This window comes from Molothrus aeneus, chromosome 24 (genome assembly GCF_037042795.1).
Source record: "Molothrus aeneus isolate 106 chromosome 24, BPBGC_Maene_1.0, whole genome shotgun sequence".
Classification (NCBI taxonomy): domain Eukaryota; kingdom Metazoa; phylum Chordata; class Aves; order Passeriformes; family Icteridae; genus Molothrus; species Molothrus aeneus.
Window position 1 is genome coordinate 603,833 of NC_089669.1, and position 13,548 is coordinate 617,380.

Consider the following 13,548-nt stretch of genomic DNA (forward strand, 5'->3'; position numbering starts at 1 on the left):
CTCTCAACCTGATTCTTTTCTATTTTCGTACTTTAAATGGGCTTTGCTTTACAAATGTCAGAGGACAGATACAAAATGTACTGGACACAACTGCAGGTAGCTTCATTTGAGAACAACTTTCTAGAAGAACCAAGTTTCCTGTTGTCTTCTTTTGGAATTGTAGTGCATATGTTGAAACTTGTATATCATTTACAGTATTGAGTCTTGTGCCACTGCTGTACCTGATGTATCCAATCCGGATTAAACAGAGTATGTGCCACAAATACCAACAGCATGCTGTCATTTCTTCTCAAAACCTTCTGGGAGGCCCCTTTGGAGAACTGTGGGTGTTAACCTAGGCCACTTCAGTTGTATTTAAATACTAATTCACTCTTCCCTAAGCAATCACTGAGGAAATCAGTGAGATGTCACAGCACAGCAATAATGCAGATACTGAAGTGCATCGCCTACAGGGTCCCCTCTGTGAACGTTACAAGTTGCAAAAATCCATCTTGGAAACACAATCATGCTGTCTTGGCCTTTTCCAGCTACTCAGACAAAGGGGAATCCCCTCCCTGCAGTCATTTGTGACACAAAGGGAGTAAGGCAGGAACAAAGCACAGAAAGATTTTCAAAATGAGTGCAGTGGCAAGCCAGGGTCAGCACCCCGAGGCAGCCAGCACTCCCATCTTTTTCTGCCCCAGGACAGCTCTGTACAAGCCAAACAGGAAATATCAATTAGTTTTAGCACTAATAGATAATTCCATATCTAATTAAAGCATTCCTGTAAGTGTGGGAAGTCTGATACTGTTGCACCCAGAGGGACAGACCAATTATGATTGCTGCACATTTTCTACATAATTAAATCCTCCACCACACAGCCTGCTGCACACCTTGCTATAGAAATGTTATTTATACAGTGTTAATTAACTGGATTTAATTTAGCAATGCAGGCATTGAGATGCTCCTTTCACTCTGCCACTTGACTGGGATGTAATCAGTGCCTGATGTTTACCAAGAGAATCGGGGAAAAGGGGATGATCACCAACTTGGAACAGACCATGGAGCCTCACGGGAATTCAGCTTCACCCAACAGCCACAGGGAAGGCAGGAGGGAGGGCAGCCCTGGCACAGGTGCCCAGAGCAGCTGGGGCTGCCCCTGCATCCCTGGCAGTGCCCAGGCCAGGCTGGACACTGGGGCTGGGAGCACCTGGGACAGTGGGAGGGGTCCCTGCCATGGCAGGGGGGAGCCAGGGAGGTGTAAGGGCCCTTCCCACCCAAACCATTCTGGGATTCCATGAAATACATCTGGGATTGTTCTGCATTTTCTCCTTTCTGACATTTCTTATGTGGGAATGGCTGCCTTTCAGCATCCTGTTTTTACTTTGTATTGTAAAGATTCCAACTGGGCATCCAGCTGTCTTTCTTTTCCTTTTATTAACAAATTGTAACACCATCACTGGACCTGTGTAAAACATTTACCAGACACAGCTGCTTACAAAAAGACACCATTTTCTCCATCTCAAGCAACACCTGTCCCTTGTGAGTGTCCTTTAGAGCAGCCCTGCAGTCACAGCCCTGGCCCCAAGCAGCAGCACCAGGACATCAGTGCCCGTCTCTCAGCAGCTCCTGGAGATAGACGGAGTTGGTGTGGTAGGCCCTGATGCAGCCCAGGTGCCAGTAGCCCCTGCTGTACTGGGACACTGCAGAGTAGTAGCTGTGCCAGGCCTCGTAGTAGCACCTCCAGTAGTGCTCAGAGCTCCAGCCCCGGTGAGCAGCGTCCTCCCAGGAGCTGCAGCTCTGCTCCTCCTCTGCTCTGCTCGTGGCAGGACTGCCCGACTGATGCTTGTGGCTTCTCTTGGCTTTAGCATTCTGTTTTGGGACCTTCTTTTTCACTTCCTTTTGCCTTGGGCTGTGGGATGGCTCCTGAGGCTTCTCTGGTGTGGGACAGAAACCTGGGGGGCCCTGGCGTGCTGGGGGCACAGGGCTTGGCTCCTGTGTGTCTGAAAAGGCCTCAGAGCAGGAGTTGTTGGCCCCGCTGTTAAAGGAACCCCTGGAGCTCTCTGAGCCATCGCTGTCAGCAGACTCAGCCTCGTCTGCTGCTGTCTCTGGGTGATGCTCCATCTCTTCCCACTCCACATCCCCATTTCTGGGCAGCCCACGCTGCTCTCCTGGGCCTGAGTAACTTCTTAAAATCTCCACCTCTCTCTCTGACCCTTCTTTAATGAAATAATCATAATCTTCAACGAAATCTGAGAAGCTCCAGGGACTGCTGAGTTGGGTTTTGAAAGAAGACAAGCATGGAATTTTGGGAAGATTTTTTTTTAAGGCCTCCTCATCTGGAGCCTGAGTGCTGTGTTGTCCATCCATCCTGGAGATGGCTTTGACTTGGTTCCTCTGTTCTGTGTGACAGCTGGAAGTTTGCAGGGCTCTATTTTTCTCTACCTTTGCAGGATTTGTGCACTTTTTTGTCTGTTTTTGCTTCGGAGTCTTTTTTGGCCTTTCTACAGAAGAATTATCCCTTGGAAGATTAGAGGGAGGCTGGGGAATGTCTGGAAAGCCATTCTGGACAGGCTGCAGCTCGGGTTGCTCTGGTTTAGGACACACAGTGTCACAGTTCACCCCAGGAGCCGTGGGTACTGCAGGTTTAACTTCTACCTGCCCATCCTCAAACTGCTCCATCATTCCAGGGGGGATTGGCTCTGCACAGAAGAGAAACAAGCACCACTCAATCAAGGGCATCCTTCCCTCTGGAGCTCACACCAGTACCCAAGAGAAGCTTCTCAAAACTGCACGTCAGACATCAAGTGAGGGCCACAAACCAGCCCCTTTAATTCTCAGAAGAGTTTAAAGAGCAACAACATTTCCTTCACAGGAGGCACCAAAGGCTGCTCAAGACAAACAACACTGCATTACTTGTCAGGAGCTGAGCGTGCAGAAGGTGGCCTAAAAGCAAAGCAGCCCCAGCAGAGGAGGCACACATCAGCCCCCTGGGCTTGTCTGAAGCTCTGACCAACAGGAAACCACCAAGCCCAGCACAGAGCCCACCTGGCAGAGGAAGAAGCTGCAGGTTGCACTTCTGGGCAATTTTCATCATGGTGTTCTCCTCCTCCCCACGGCAGCAGTAGGTCACAGCCAGCCCCAAGGTGCCTGTGGGACACAGCAGAGTTAACTGCAGGCCCAGCAGGGCTCAGGCCAGCCCAGCCCAGCCCAGCCCAGCCCAGCAGAGCCCAGCCCAGCCCAGCCCAGCCCAGCCCACCGAAGCGCCCGGCGCGGCCGATGCGGTGCATGTAGGTCTCCCAGTCCAGGGGCACGTCCAGGTTGATGACCAGGTTCACCTTCTCAGCATCAATTCCACGAGATGTCTGCAGCAAGGGAGGAGGAGAAAAGGGCAGTGAGAGCTGAGTAATAAACCCAGAGAAGGCACACCATGTCTGGCACTCACAGCACACTGCCCACGGAGCGGCTTTTAGCTGCTTCTAGCAGAGCAACAGGTAAACTGACAACTGTTTTTGAGCCAGACCACAGAATGGGTTGGGTTGGACGGGCCCTAAAAGTATCCCCTCATTCCAGGCCCTGCCATGGGCAGGCAGATGAGGAATGGGGGTGATGTCCAAGCTCCACTGTGACAATAAGTCACAGCCCACGGTGCTTGATCAGCACATTTATGTTCTCTCCAATTCCAAGCCAAATCAATGCCTCTAAAGTAACTTTATGTGCAATACTCCTGCATGCCGTAAAATTTGCAGAGCAGTTAATAAATTTGAAATAGAATCTGTAAGAAGCTTGTCTGAAAGCAGTAAAAGCTCACCAAGTCTGTGGAAATCAGAACTCTGCAGTGGAATTGCTTTAATTTAGCCATGGCATCAAGTCGCTGATTTTGATTCATGTTGCCTAAGAAGATAAAAATCAGAAGCAGGTTACATTCTTCATCTTTATGGCCCTCACATTCTAGAAAACACTGCTTTGTATCATCAGAAATAAGTCAGAAACTTCCTCAAACATCAGCTCCAAATGAGTAAAGAAGGAACAAACAAAACTGGAAAACTCAGGTCACTCATTACAAAAATAATTCTTTTCCTTGTAGATTGAGTCTCAAAAGACCTGTAAGGATTCAAATGCTATTCTCAGCCATTTAACCAGAGACCCTGCAAGGCAAGATTTAAGACATGTTTTCCTATTTTAGGTCACATTTATGCACAATCTCAGTGGAATCAGAAAATTGTGAATGGATTTACCTGAAATGCACTCAGCAGGGAAGCCTCTGGATGTCAGTATTTCAGCCAGATGTTGAGCCCTGAGGGAACACACACACACTGAAAACTGGAATAAAACCAGGCCTAACAACACCTGCCAGTCCTTAGGTTATTCTCTACAGCCAGGGACTGCATTCTGATATTTTCAGTATTTCACAGTGCATTCCTCAGGCTGTATTTCAGAGCTGAGGTTTGCAGACTGCTCTGAGACCTCACAGGTCCCATAAATTTATCATCCATGGCTGGACATCACAAGCACTGCTCTCAAGCAAGCTTTGTCCAGGTGTTATTGCAAATCTATTACCTGCTGTGCAAATTTGAGAAGACTAAGGCTTGGTTGAAAGGAATCTTGCTGAACAACTCCTGCAGGTGCTGGGTTTTTTCCTCAAAGGTTTTATGTGGGAGGGGATGGGAATTCACAATTTTGTAGTACTGCTTCAGCCCTGAGCAGGAAACCAAAACAACAGATTAGGGCTTGCCATAAAAACATGCACAGAGTTCAGTAACCTTGTGATACTGCAGCTGAAGGGAAACTGCAAACAGACACACAGGAGAGCCTCCAGGAGAAGTTTTTCTTAAAATTTTTTGAATAGAGAGAAAAAGAAGAGAGTTTCATTTGTCACTGGTATTTTAAAAATACAGAATCATAGACTGGTTTGGGTTGGAAAGACCTTTAAAGACCTTCTTATTCCACTTCAAGATTCACTACGTCAACACTGGGAATCAATATTCATAAACTGAGTAACTTAGGGAAATGCCAAGAAAAATGCATAGAAATTATGAATTATTATAATTCATAAATTCATAGAAATTATGAAAAATCATGCATTCTAAAGGCACATGTTTTGGCTTTAGTGTCCCCCTCCTCATCCACTGCTGACCTATGCCACTCTAAGTGCCCTCATGTGCTTACCAAGAAGGGCTGGGTCCGTGGGGTTCAGCCTGACAAACGTGGGCTCCCTCATGTACCTGGTGAGAGCAGCAGCCAAGGACTCGGGGTAGGTGGCTGACACTGCCAGCATCTGCTTATTGACAGGCAGGGAGGAGTAGATCCAGCTGGGAGACACAACCAGGGCACCGACTCACACAGAGGCAGCTGATACAACCACACAGGCACCAGGGGAGGGCTCTGCCTTACTTGACCTGCTCCTGGAAGCTGCCCTCCTCCAGCAGCTTGTCCGCCTCGTCCAGCACCAGGAGCCGCACGCTGGCCGTGTTCAGGTAATCCAGCTCGATCAGCTGCTTGATCCGCCCTGCAGGGGGGGACAGAGAAAACAGCTCCGAAAACATCACCCCAAACTCTCTAACAATGAACATTTAAATTACTCTTGAGCTGCCTTTGAGGCTGTGCCCTATTAATGACAACAAGCACAGCCCTGCAGGGGAGGACAGCACAAACAGCTCCGAAAACATCACCTCAAACACCCCAACAATCAACTTTTAATGTATTCTTTAACCTCTGAGGCTGAGCCCTATTAATGACAACAAGCTCAGGCAACCCAGCGTCCCCAGGCCCGGTTATTGAACTGTGCAGGGTCACAGGGACCCAAAGCACAGCAAAGCTGCTCCCTACCTGGGGAGCCCACAGCGATGTGGCACTTCTTCAGCCTGCTTCTGTCCTGGCTCAGAGGAGTGCCCCCGATGAACACGTGGCATTCCAAGCCTTCCATTTTTATGCCGATCGTCGTGATCACGGCGTGGATCTGCACAGCGATCTCCCTCGTGGGAGCCAGGATCAGGATCTGTGCGAGGCAAGGGTTAAACGAGAGGCTCGAAGCCGCAGGATGGCGCTGAGGGCGCGGTGATTTAAACCAACCGCGGTGATTTAAACAAACAAACGGCGGCGTCTCAGGGCCCTCGGTGCCGTATCCCCAAATGAGCGGTTCCTCCCCGGCCCGGCTCACCTGCGTGGCGGGGCTCTCCAGCAGCACGGCGTCCAGGGCGATGGTGGCGAACACGCAGGTCTTGCCGGTGCCAGACTTGGCCTGCACGATGAGATCTGCAAAGAGCGGCCGCGGCGGTCAGGGCAGCCCCGGGACAGCCCCGGGAGCAGCCCCCGGCCCGCCCGCTCACCCAGCCCGCAGCGCCCCAGCGGGATGGCCTTCAGCTGCACCGGGGACGGCCGATGGAAGCCGGCCGCCTCCAGCCCCGCCAGCACGGGCGGCGACAGCAGCAGAGAGCCGAAGTCGGAGGGGCCGCCGGGCAGCAGCACGTCCCGGGTGCGGAACCGGCCCTCGGCCTCCATGGGCGCCGCCATCTTGGCGGGGCGGGCGGGGGAGTCTCGCGAGAGCTGCCGTGATCCCGCGCCGGGCGAGAGCCGCCAGGGGGCGCCGTGCAGGGCACATGGCGGCGGCTCCGCCTCAGGGCGGGCACGGAGCGGGCACGGAGCGGGCACGGAACGGTCCCAGTTCGCACGGGCCGGGCCTGGCGAGCTCGGTACAACGGCGGAACAGCCCCAGATCGCCGCTGAGTGCAGCTCCCGGCCTGCACCGACACCCCAAACCCACCCTGTGCCCGACAGCGCTGCCCGAGCGCGCTCTGAGCGCCGGCAGCCCTGGGGCTGTGCCCATCCCCGAGCAGAGCACACAGCTCACAGAACACGCGATTTAGGAGCCTACAAGAAATTCCTACAAAAATTAACAGCACAGTATTCACTCAGCAAAGGGCAAATGTGTTAATCTGTGTGTGCGTTACTTACTGCCCTCTGTAGGCCACTTATTTTAAATCGTGGGTGGGTTTATGAATATCAGGCTTTTATGGTAGAGGCTCTGGACATGCAGCTTGCATTCATTGCAAGGGGATTTGGAAAGTCTCCACAGTGGCTTCTACTGTACAAGCACATACACTGTGCCATTATTCTTACAGTGCCGGGCAGCCAAAATGAATTTTAATGGCTTTGGTGTATCACAGGCTTGGTCACGCCTTTGAAATTCCTCATGTCTATATTCCTGATGGGGGAGAAAAGTCTGTCAGATTCTATTCTGTTGTGCTTTATTGTGATGATATTTTCCTGTGAATATCTGAGCAGCAAACACTTAACCCTGCAGGACAAAGAGCAGTTCCAGCTTGGAGAGCACAGCAGGAGCACAGGTAACGGGATCTACAGGCAGGCCACTGTTCCAATCAATTCTTAATTTTTAAGTGGATATTCTCATTGGTCCTCAAGGGGAAAGAGTCTCCAACATGAGATAATTGTCTCTGGATAAATCTGGGAAACGACACAGACAAAGACACCTGGACATAACAAACATTTGATTAAATAGAGCCTTTCATAACCCTTTTAAATTGATGTGATTTGAACAGACAAGAAAGAGCAGTAAGGAGGGACTGTTCCCAGGGGGGAAGGGCAGCGAGGAGGTGACAAAACAGCCCCCAAGAGCCATTGCAGGAACTGCTGCCCTCTCTGTTTCTCTCACTTACTCCTTTTCTCCCAAGGTTGCATGCAGGCTGCAATACAGCCAAGGTGATCTGTGGACAGACATTATTCTCTGTGTGCGTTAATGAGACGCTCAGACACTGCACGGTCATTCACAAAGATGCTGCTCTTTGTGATTCCATTTTCCTTCAGCCCTTCAGACTCCAAACCGTGTCCCTGTGTGTGTGTGAGACACCCTTGGCAGGTTTGTTGTCCTCTCCTGCTGGTTTTGGCCCTGACTGAGGGGCTGTGTCCCATTTCAGCTCCTGCAGCTCTGTCAGTTGATCCCGTGAAGGGTTTTGTTTTAACCCTCAGTCCCATAGTAAATCTTACCTGCTGCAGCTCCTGGCTTTGCTGTGAGTCACAGCACAAACAGGAATCTTCTCCCTTCAGCCTTGCTTTCCCTCAGTGACTCTGGAGCGCTGGATTCCCATTGCTGACCTTCACATGTCAGCCCCGCCAAGAGGAATCTGCAGCTTTGCCATGACATGGCTTTGCTTCTGCTTGCAGCAAGAGCCAAAGGAAGAATTCCTGCTCAGAGCAGCCTTTGGAAAGCTTGACATTGAGTCTGAATACTCTGCAGGCAGAATAGGTCCTGGGAAAGGATTTAGGTTGGTAAAAGAAGCAGATGAGACATCCTTCAGAGCTGGAGTGTTGCTAAAATAACAGGTTCTTTTGAAGGGATATAAACTAGCTTGGGGTCATAAAAATCTGTGAGGTAGAAAAGCCCTGCTAGGAAAAATTCTTCCTCCCATATACACTGAGAGCATGTTTTATTCCTCCAAGATGGTGCTCACCAGATTTTTGTCCCTGCTAGAAAGTGCACATCACATATTTGGTTTAATTCCATGCTGGACACATTTTCCCCTGAATCTGTATGTCAGTGTACCAGCTTTAGGTAAGTGATGTTCTAAGACACCTCAGAGTGATGCTGCTGATGCTCCAGGTTGGATGGTCACTATTTCACACTATTTCAGACTATTTCACACTATTTCAGACTATTCCAGCCTAACTCCTGCAATACCAGGACTTGTACTAAATACTTTCCACAAATTTATCCATCTCCTCCTTTTCTTATAAATCCACCCTTCATTTCCAACACTTAAATTCTTGTTGTGACCCTTTGAAATACTGAGGTAAAATGCTCATGGTTAGTTGGTACTGGCTTCCAGAAGTGTTGTGTTGTATCTATTTTAAGAATATATTCATTATTGATTTGGACACTGCTACTGCAAACAGGCACCAGCCTTGCCTTATTCCTTTGCCTTCAAAGGATTTGTCTTCCAGATCTGCCAAGACATGGAATTATTCAGAGCAAATCTGGTTTACATAATATTTGTAGAATATTTTGAAAGTGAGATAATCTCATCCTCCTCTCCCAGATGTTTTCAGATTAAGACAGGGAAGTTTCTCTGTTCTCTGCAGCACGTGTGAGTCACTCTTTGGAGTGTGGGCTGTATTTGTGTTTACACTGCCATGGAAACTGTGTTTGTTCTCTGTACAGTAGAGCCCAGGACAGTGAAAGGGCCATTGATCCAGCAGAGGCAGCGACTGCATATTCACCACCAAAAACTGACTCGAGCACCCTGCACATTCCCTTGCCCTCTGGAAGAGAAAGCTGCATGGCAAGGCACCAGGAGCAGCGAGCCTTGGGAGCAGCAGAATCCTCTCTGTCCCTTCAGTAATGACAAAGATGTGGGCTCTTCCCAGCGAGCCTGGCGCGTGCAGTTGTCATAAATACTGACCAGAAGGAGCAGGATGGAGATTCTCACATCCATCTGAGGCTCATTTCAGTGCCCTCCTGTGGAATGGATGGGGTTCCTTGTCAGGCCCATTCTTCCCCAGGTTTCAGATGGAATCCCAAGTCCACAGGGCACTCAGCACAGGCACATGCACGGGTGCAGCTGCAGATAGAAGCAAGGAGACCTTAGGGATTGGGTCAGAGCAGCAATTTCAGCTCTGCAGAGAAAAATGCCATATTTCACTGCTGTTGCTTTCCTCCAAATAAATAAACATCATCCCGGTTTAATCTTAGATACCAAGATTTGCTAAATTGTTTTTTGAGCTCGTATGAGCAGGATCTAGGTCACGAAAAGGCAGTGAGCTGAGAGGAAATCCAAGAGATGTTCAGCACAAGGCAGTGCTGCACAAGGAGCTCCCTGGTCCTCCCTCCTGGCACTCCAGGGCAGGCAGAGCAATGCCAGCAGCTGGAATTTGGCTGGAGCAGCGTTAAAAGTTTGTATTTGGAGGATGTGGCACAGTGAGGCTGGGGCATGTCAGAACTTTATATACAAAGGCCGCAAGTGCAGAGACTGTATGCACTGGATTAGACTTAATGGAAGAAACAGGAATGTTTTTCAGGGCTATTTTATCTCTTTATGCACAAATATAAAACCAGACAAAGTTCTGGCATTACATCCTTACCTATCGTGGCTGGGTGTTTCTGCCTCAGTGGGTTTAAACAAGGATGGATGCAATTCAGGTCATGCTGCAGCTGAAGTGGGAGGAAATTCTGAAAGGTTTGTCGTCAGTGTGCAAGAAAGTCGAAAGGAAAGAAAATTCAGTGATAACCACGCTTGTTAGTTCAGCAAAGAACAGTCACGTGGGAGCCTGGAGAAACCAGATCAATGAACTGAAAGACAACAAATGAGATGAGCCTTCAGCTGTGAAGGGATGGATGTTTCCTCAATCAAGAAGGAACGAGGCAGTTCATAGAAGTGGAATACTCCACTCTGAAGGAGTATTCTAATTTTTGCCCAAGGATCTCAGTTTTTCTTTTTATCCTGAAATAAACCATGTAGCTTTCTGCTTCAGGGAGTTTTATTCTTGGCTCTGTGTTTTCTCGGAGATCTGATTTTCCAGTGCACTGCACCATCTGCTCATGGTTTACACCATGACAGAGCGGGAGGAGTGCAGGGCCTGGCATGAGGTGTCGGTGCTGCTTTGAACCAGTTGTCTACACGCAAGAGAAAAATGCTGCTTAGTAAGGAAATCCTACTGAGAAAATAGTTCAGATTTTTCTCTCCTCTTGCAAGTTCCCAGGAGTTTGGAGCTCATGAATATTCTGGTCTTTTTTTTATTCTGTGCTCATGAACTCCTCTATCAGTCTCCTGGGACAGGAGCAGCCCCGGAGGCTGGAAAAGGGATCAAAAAGATGTCCTTAGCAGAGCCAAACAGAGCCTAGAAACTCGTCCTGTTCATCTGCCAGAAGATCACAGAGTCTGGTGTCTTGCAGGAGGCGCAGGGGCTTGCAGCATCTGCCCCTTGCCTTGTACACGTGCAGGTGGCCTCTAGAATCCTTGACATGTGCTGAAGGTAAAACGTTGTGTGAGTTCAGTTTGATCCTTCCAGCAGCCATGGGGACCACTGGCATCTCTGCTGTGCTGCCACAGTCAAATGGGAGAGCACAAGGTAAATTCAGTGCTGGGCTGGCCCTTCTCACCCCTGTCAGGGACACACGAGGGGCAGCATCAGGTAAATTCAGGAGGGATGCAGTGACCTGGGTGCCTTTCTCACCCCTCTCATGGGCACTGTGAGGCCTGGGGGTCTCTCCCTTCTCAGTCCCTGTGCCCCCGGAGCTGCCCCAGCCAGGGCCATTCCCCATTCCAGATCCTGGATCTCTCACTCCTGCCTGGCTCCCCACCCTGCCGTATGCTGGCGTGGGCTGTGGGCACCCACACCCGACCCTGGCCCATGGGGAACAGCCAGCTGGCCAGCAAACCCTGCCAGACTTCAGGGCAAAATCAGAGCTGGGCTTAGGCTGTAAGGAAGAGCCGAGACTGGCAAGCACCCACTCACATCATGGCATGGCCTGTTGGAAGTGATTCACTTTTTGAGAAGGTCATTTCTTCAGTAAATGAATATCTTCACAGCCCCACATTCTACAGAGCCTCGAAGAGAGATGCTCTTTCCATGCTGAGCAGATGGGAAATGGGAGCCCTGAAATGAGCGAGGAGAAAGGAAATTTTGACCCATAATAACCCAGACAGTGGAAGGATCAATAAACATTAACTCTGGAGTGTTTCCCAAACACATGTGAAAGGGCAGATCGCAAATTTCCCATTTAAATTGGATTTTGACACAAAGGTCAGCTTTCAAAAACACTGAAACTGGTTTCTGTAAACAAACAAGCAAACAAAGCAAATCCAATTAATTTCTATAAAAAATGTTTTCCTCCAAAAAATAAAGACCTGGAGAGGCAAAAATTTCAGCCAGTCTTTGTGAAATTTATGGGAAAAAAACCAAGTAATTATGTTTTTAATCCCAAATTTGAAAACACAAAGTAGTATTTCTGCTCCTATCAAGTTCTTTAGCATTGCTGAGCAACTCAGGCTAAAATATCACAGGGGACTCAGCATTTATCATCTAAACAACACATTTTGCAAATAAGATGAGAATAATATTTATTTGTGAGAAACAGTCAAAACTTCAAACCCCTTCAAATTCAGCACAGTTATGAAGTCTGATGATCCAAAAGTGTTTGCATTTTTTTCCCTGCTCGCCTGTCCATCTGTTTGGTGTCCTGTGGTGAGAAGCAATATTAGAGGCTGTTGATCTGAGATAAAAGAATCCCGCCCTTAGAGGGGCTCACCCGTGGCTGCCACATCCCCACACCCGGAGTTTTCCAGGTGCTGCTGCGTGCACAGAGACTGGCACGGGCTGAAACAGCGAGGGGAAAAATGAACCCCGCTCTGGCACCGTGAACAGCTGGGAACACCTGGGAACAGCTGGGAACAGCTGGGGACACCTGGGAACACCTGGGGACACCTAGGAACAGCTGGGGACACCTGGGAACACCTGGGAACAGCTGGGAACACCTGGGAACAGCTGGGGACACCTGGGAACACCTGGGGACACCTGGGAACAGCTGGGAACAGCTGGGGACACCTGGGAACAGCTGGGAACACCTAGGAACAGCTGGGGACACCTGGGGACACCTGGGAACAGCTGGGGACACCTGGGGACACCTAGGAACAGCTGGGAACACCTAGGAACAGCTGGGGACACCTGGGAACAGCTGGGAACAGCTGGGGACACCTGGGAACACCTGGGAACACCTAGGAACAGCTGGGAACACCTGGGGACACCTAGGAACAGCTGGCCCTGCGGCTTTCCGTGTGCTGGCCTGGCACAGGGCGCTCGGACACCGCCACCGATCCGTGTGTCCGTGTCCCCGGCCCGGTCCGTGTGTCCGTGTGTCCGTGTGTCCGTGTGTCCGTGTGTCCGTGTGTCCCTGTCCCGGCCCGGTCTGTGTGTCCGTGTGTCCGTGTGTCCCTGTGCCCGTGTGTCCGTGTGTCCGTGTGTCCCTGTCCCGGCCCGGTCTGTGTGTCCGTGTGTCCGTGTGTCCCTGTGTCCGTGTGTCCCTGTGTCCCTGTCCCGGCCTGGGGCACCGCCACGTCCCCCGCGCTGGCCGGGCACAGCACGAGCGACGCGGCCCGCGGTGAGGACAAAACGGGGACACCGCAGCTGGGTGGCTTTGCAATTTCTCCCGATTAAGGCCATGTAGGTTAATCCGTGCTTTCGGCGGGGTGGTCCGCGCCCGCGGAGCGACGTGCGGAGCGCGGAGCGCCACCAACTCCAGCCGCCAACTTCGGCGGGGAGCGGGGGGCGGGCGGAGCGCGGGGCCGGTCGGGAGGAGCGCCCGCCGCCTCCAGCAGCGCTGCGGCCCCGGGGCCGGGCCGGGGGATGCGGCTGCCCCCGCCCCGCAGCCCCCGCCCCGCAGGCCGCACACGCGGCCCCGCCTGCCCCGCGCTGCGCGCCTGCCCCGCGCCTGCCCCGCCGGACGGCCCCGGACATCGGGCAGCCACGGACAGCCACGGGCACCGGGCAGCCACGGACACCGGACAGCCCACGGACAGCCCACGGACATCGGACAGCCCCGGACATCGGACAGCCCCG

The 13,548-nt window shown here is 51.2% G+C and overlaps 1 protein-coding gene across 1 annotated transcript; it reads right to left on the minus strand.

Annotated features, from left to right (window-relative positions):
• Nucleotides 1-1,397: 1,397 nt before the first annotated feature.
• DDX20 (DEAD-box helicase 20) lies at nt 1,398-6,492 on the minus strand. The gene is made up of 11 exons (XM_066565189.1): nt 6,309-6,492; nt 6,140-6,234; nt 5,809-5,977; nt 5,374-5,488; nt 5,149-5,291; nt 4,540-4,678; nt 4,218-4,276; nt 3,791-3,873; nt 3,239-3,344; nt 3,028-3,129; nt 1,398-2,681 (listed from the first exon to the last, which is right to left on the minus strand). The coding sequence occupies exons 1-11, from the start codon at nt 6,490-6,492 to the stop codon at nt 1,585-1,587; spliced, it is 2,292 nt and encodes a 763-aa protein (XP_066421286.1). The 3' UTR covers nt 1,398-1,584.
• Nucleotides 6,493-13,548: the final 7,056 nt, after the last annotated feature.

Excerpts from the sequence above, each read along its gene's own strand:
- DDX20 (XM_066565189.1), bottom strand. The coding sequence starts at position 6,492 with ATGGCGGCGCCCATGGAGGCCGAGGGCCGGTTCCGCACCCGGGACGTG. Across the intron at positions 5,292-5,373 it reads AGCTTCCAGGAGCAGGTCAA|CTGGATCTACTCCTCCCTGC; the intron begins GTAAGGCAGAGC and ends TGTGTCTCCCAG. Across the intron at positions 3,874-4,217 it reads CCCTGCTGAGTGCATTTCAG|GCAACATGAATCAAAATCAG; the intron begins GTAAATCCATTC and ends TTATCTTCTTAG.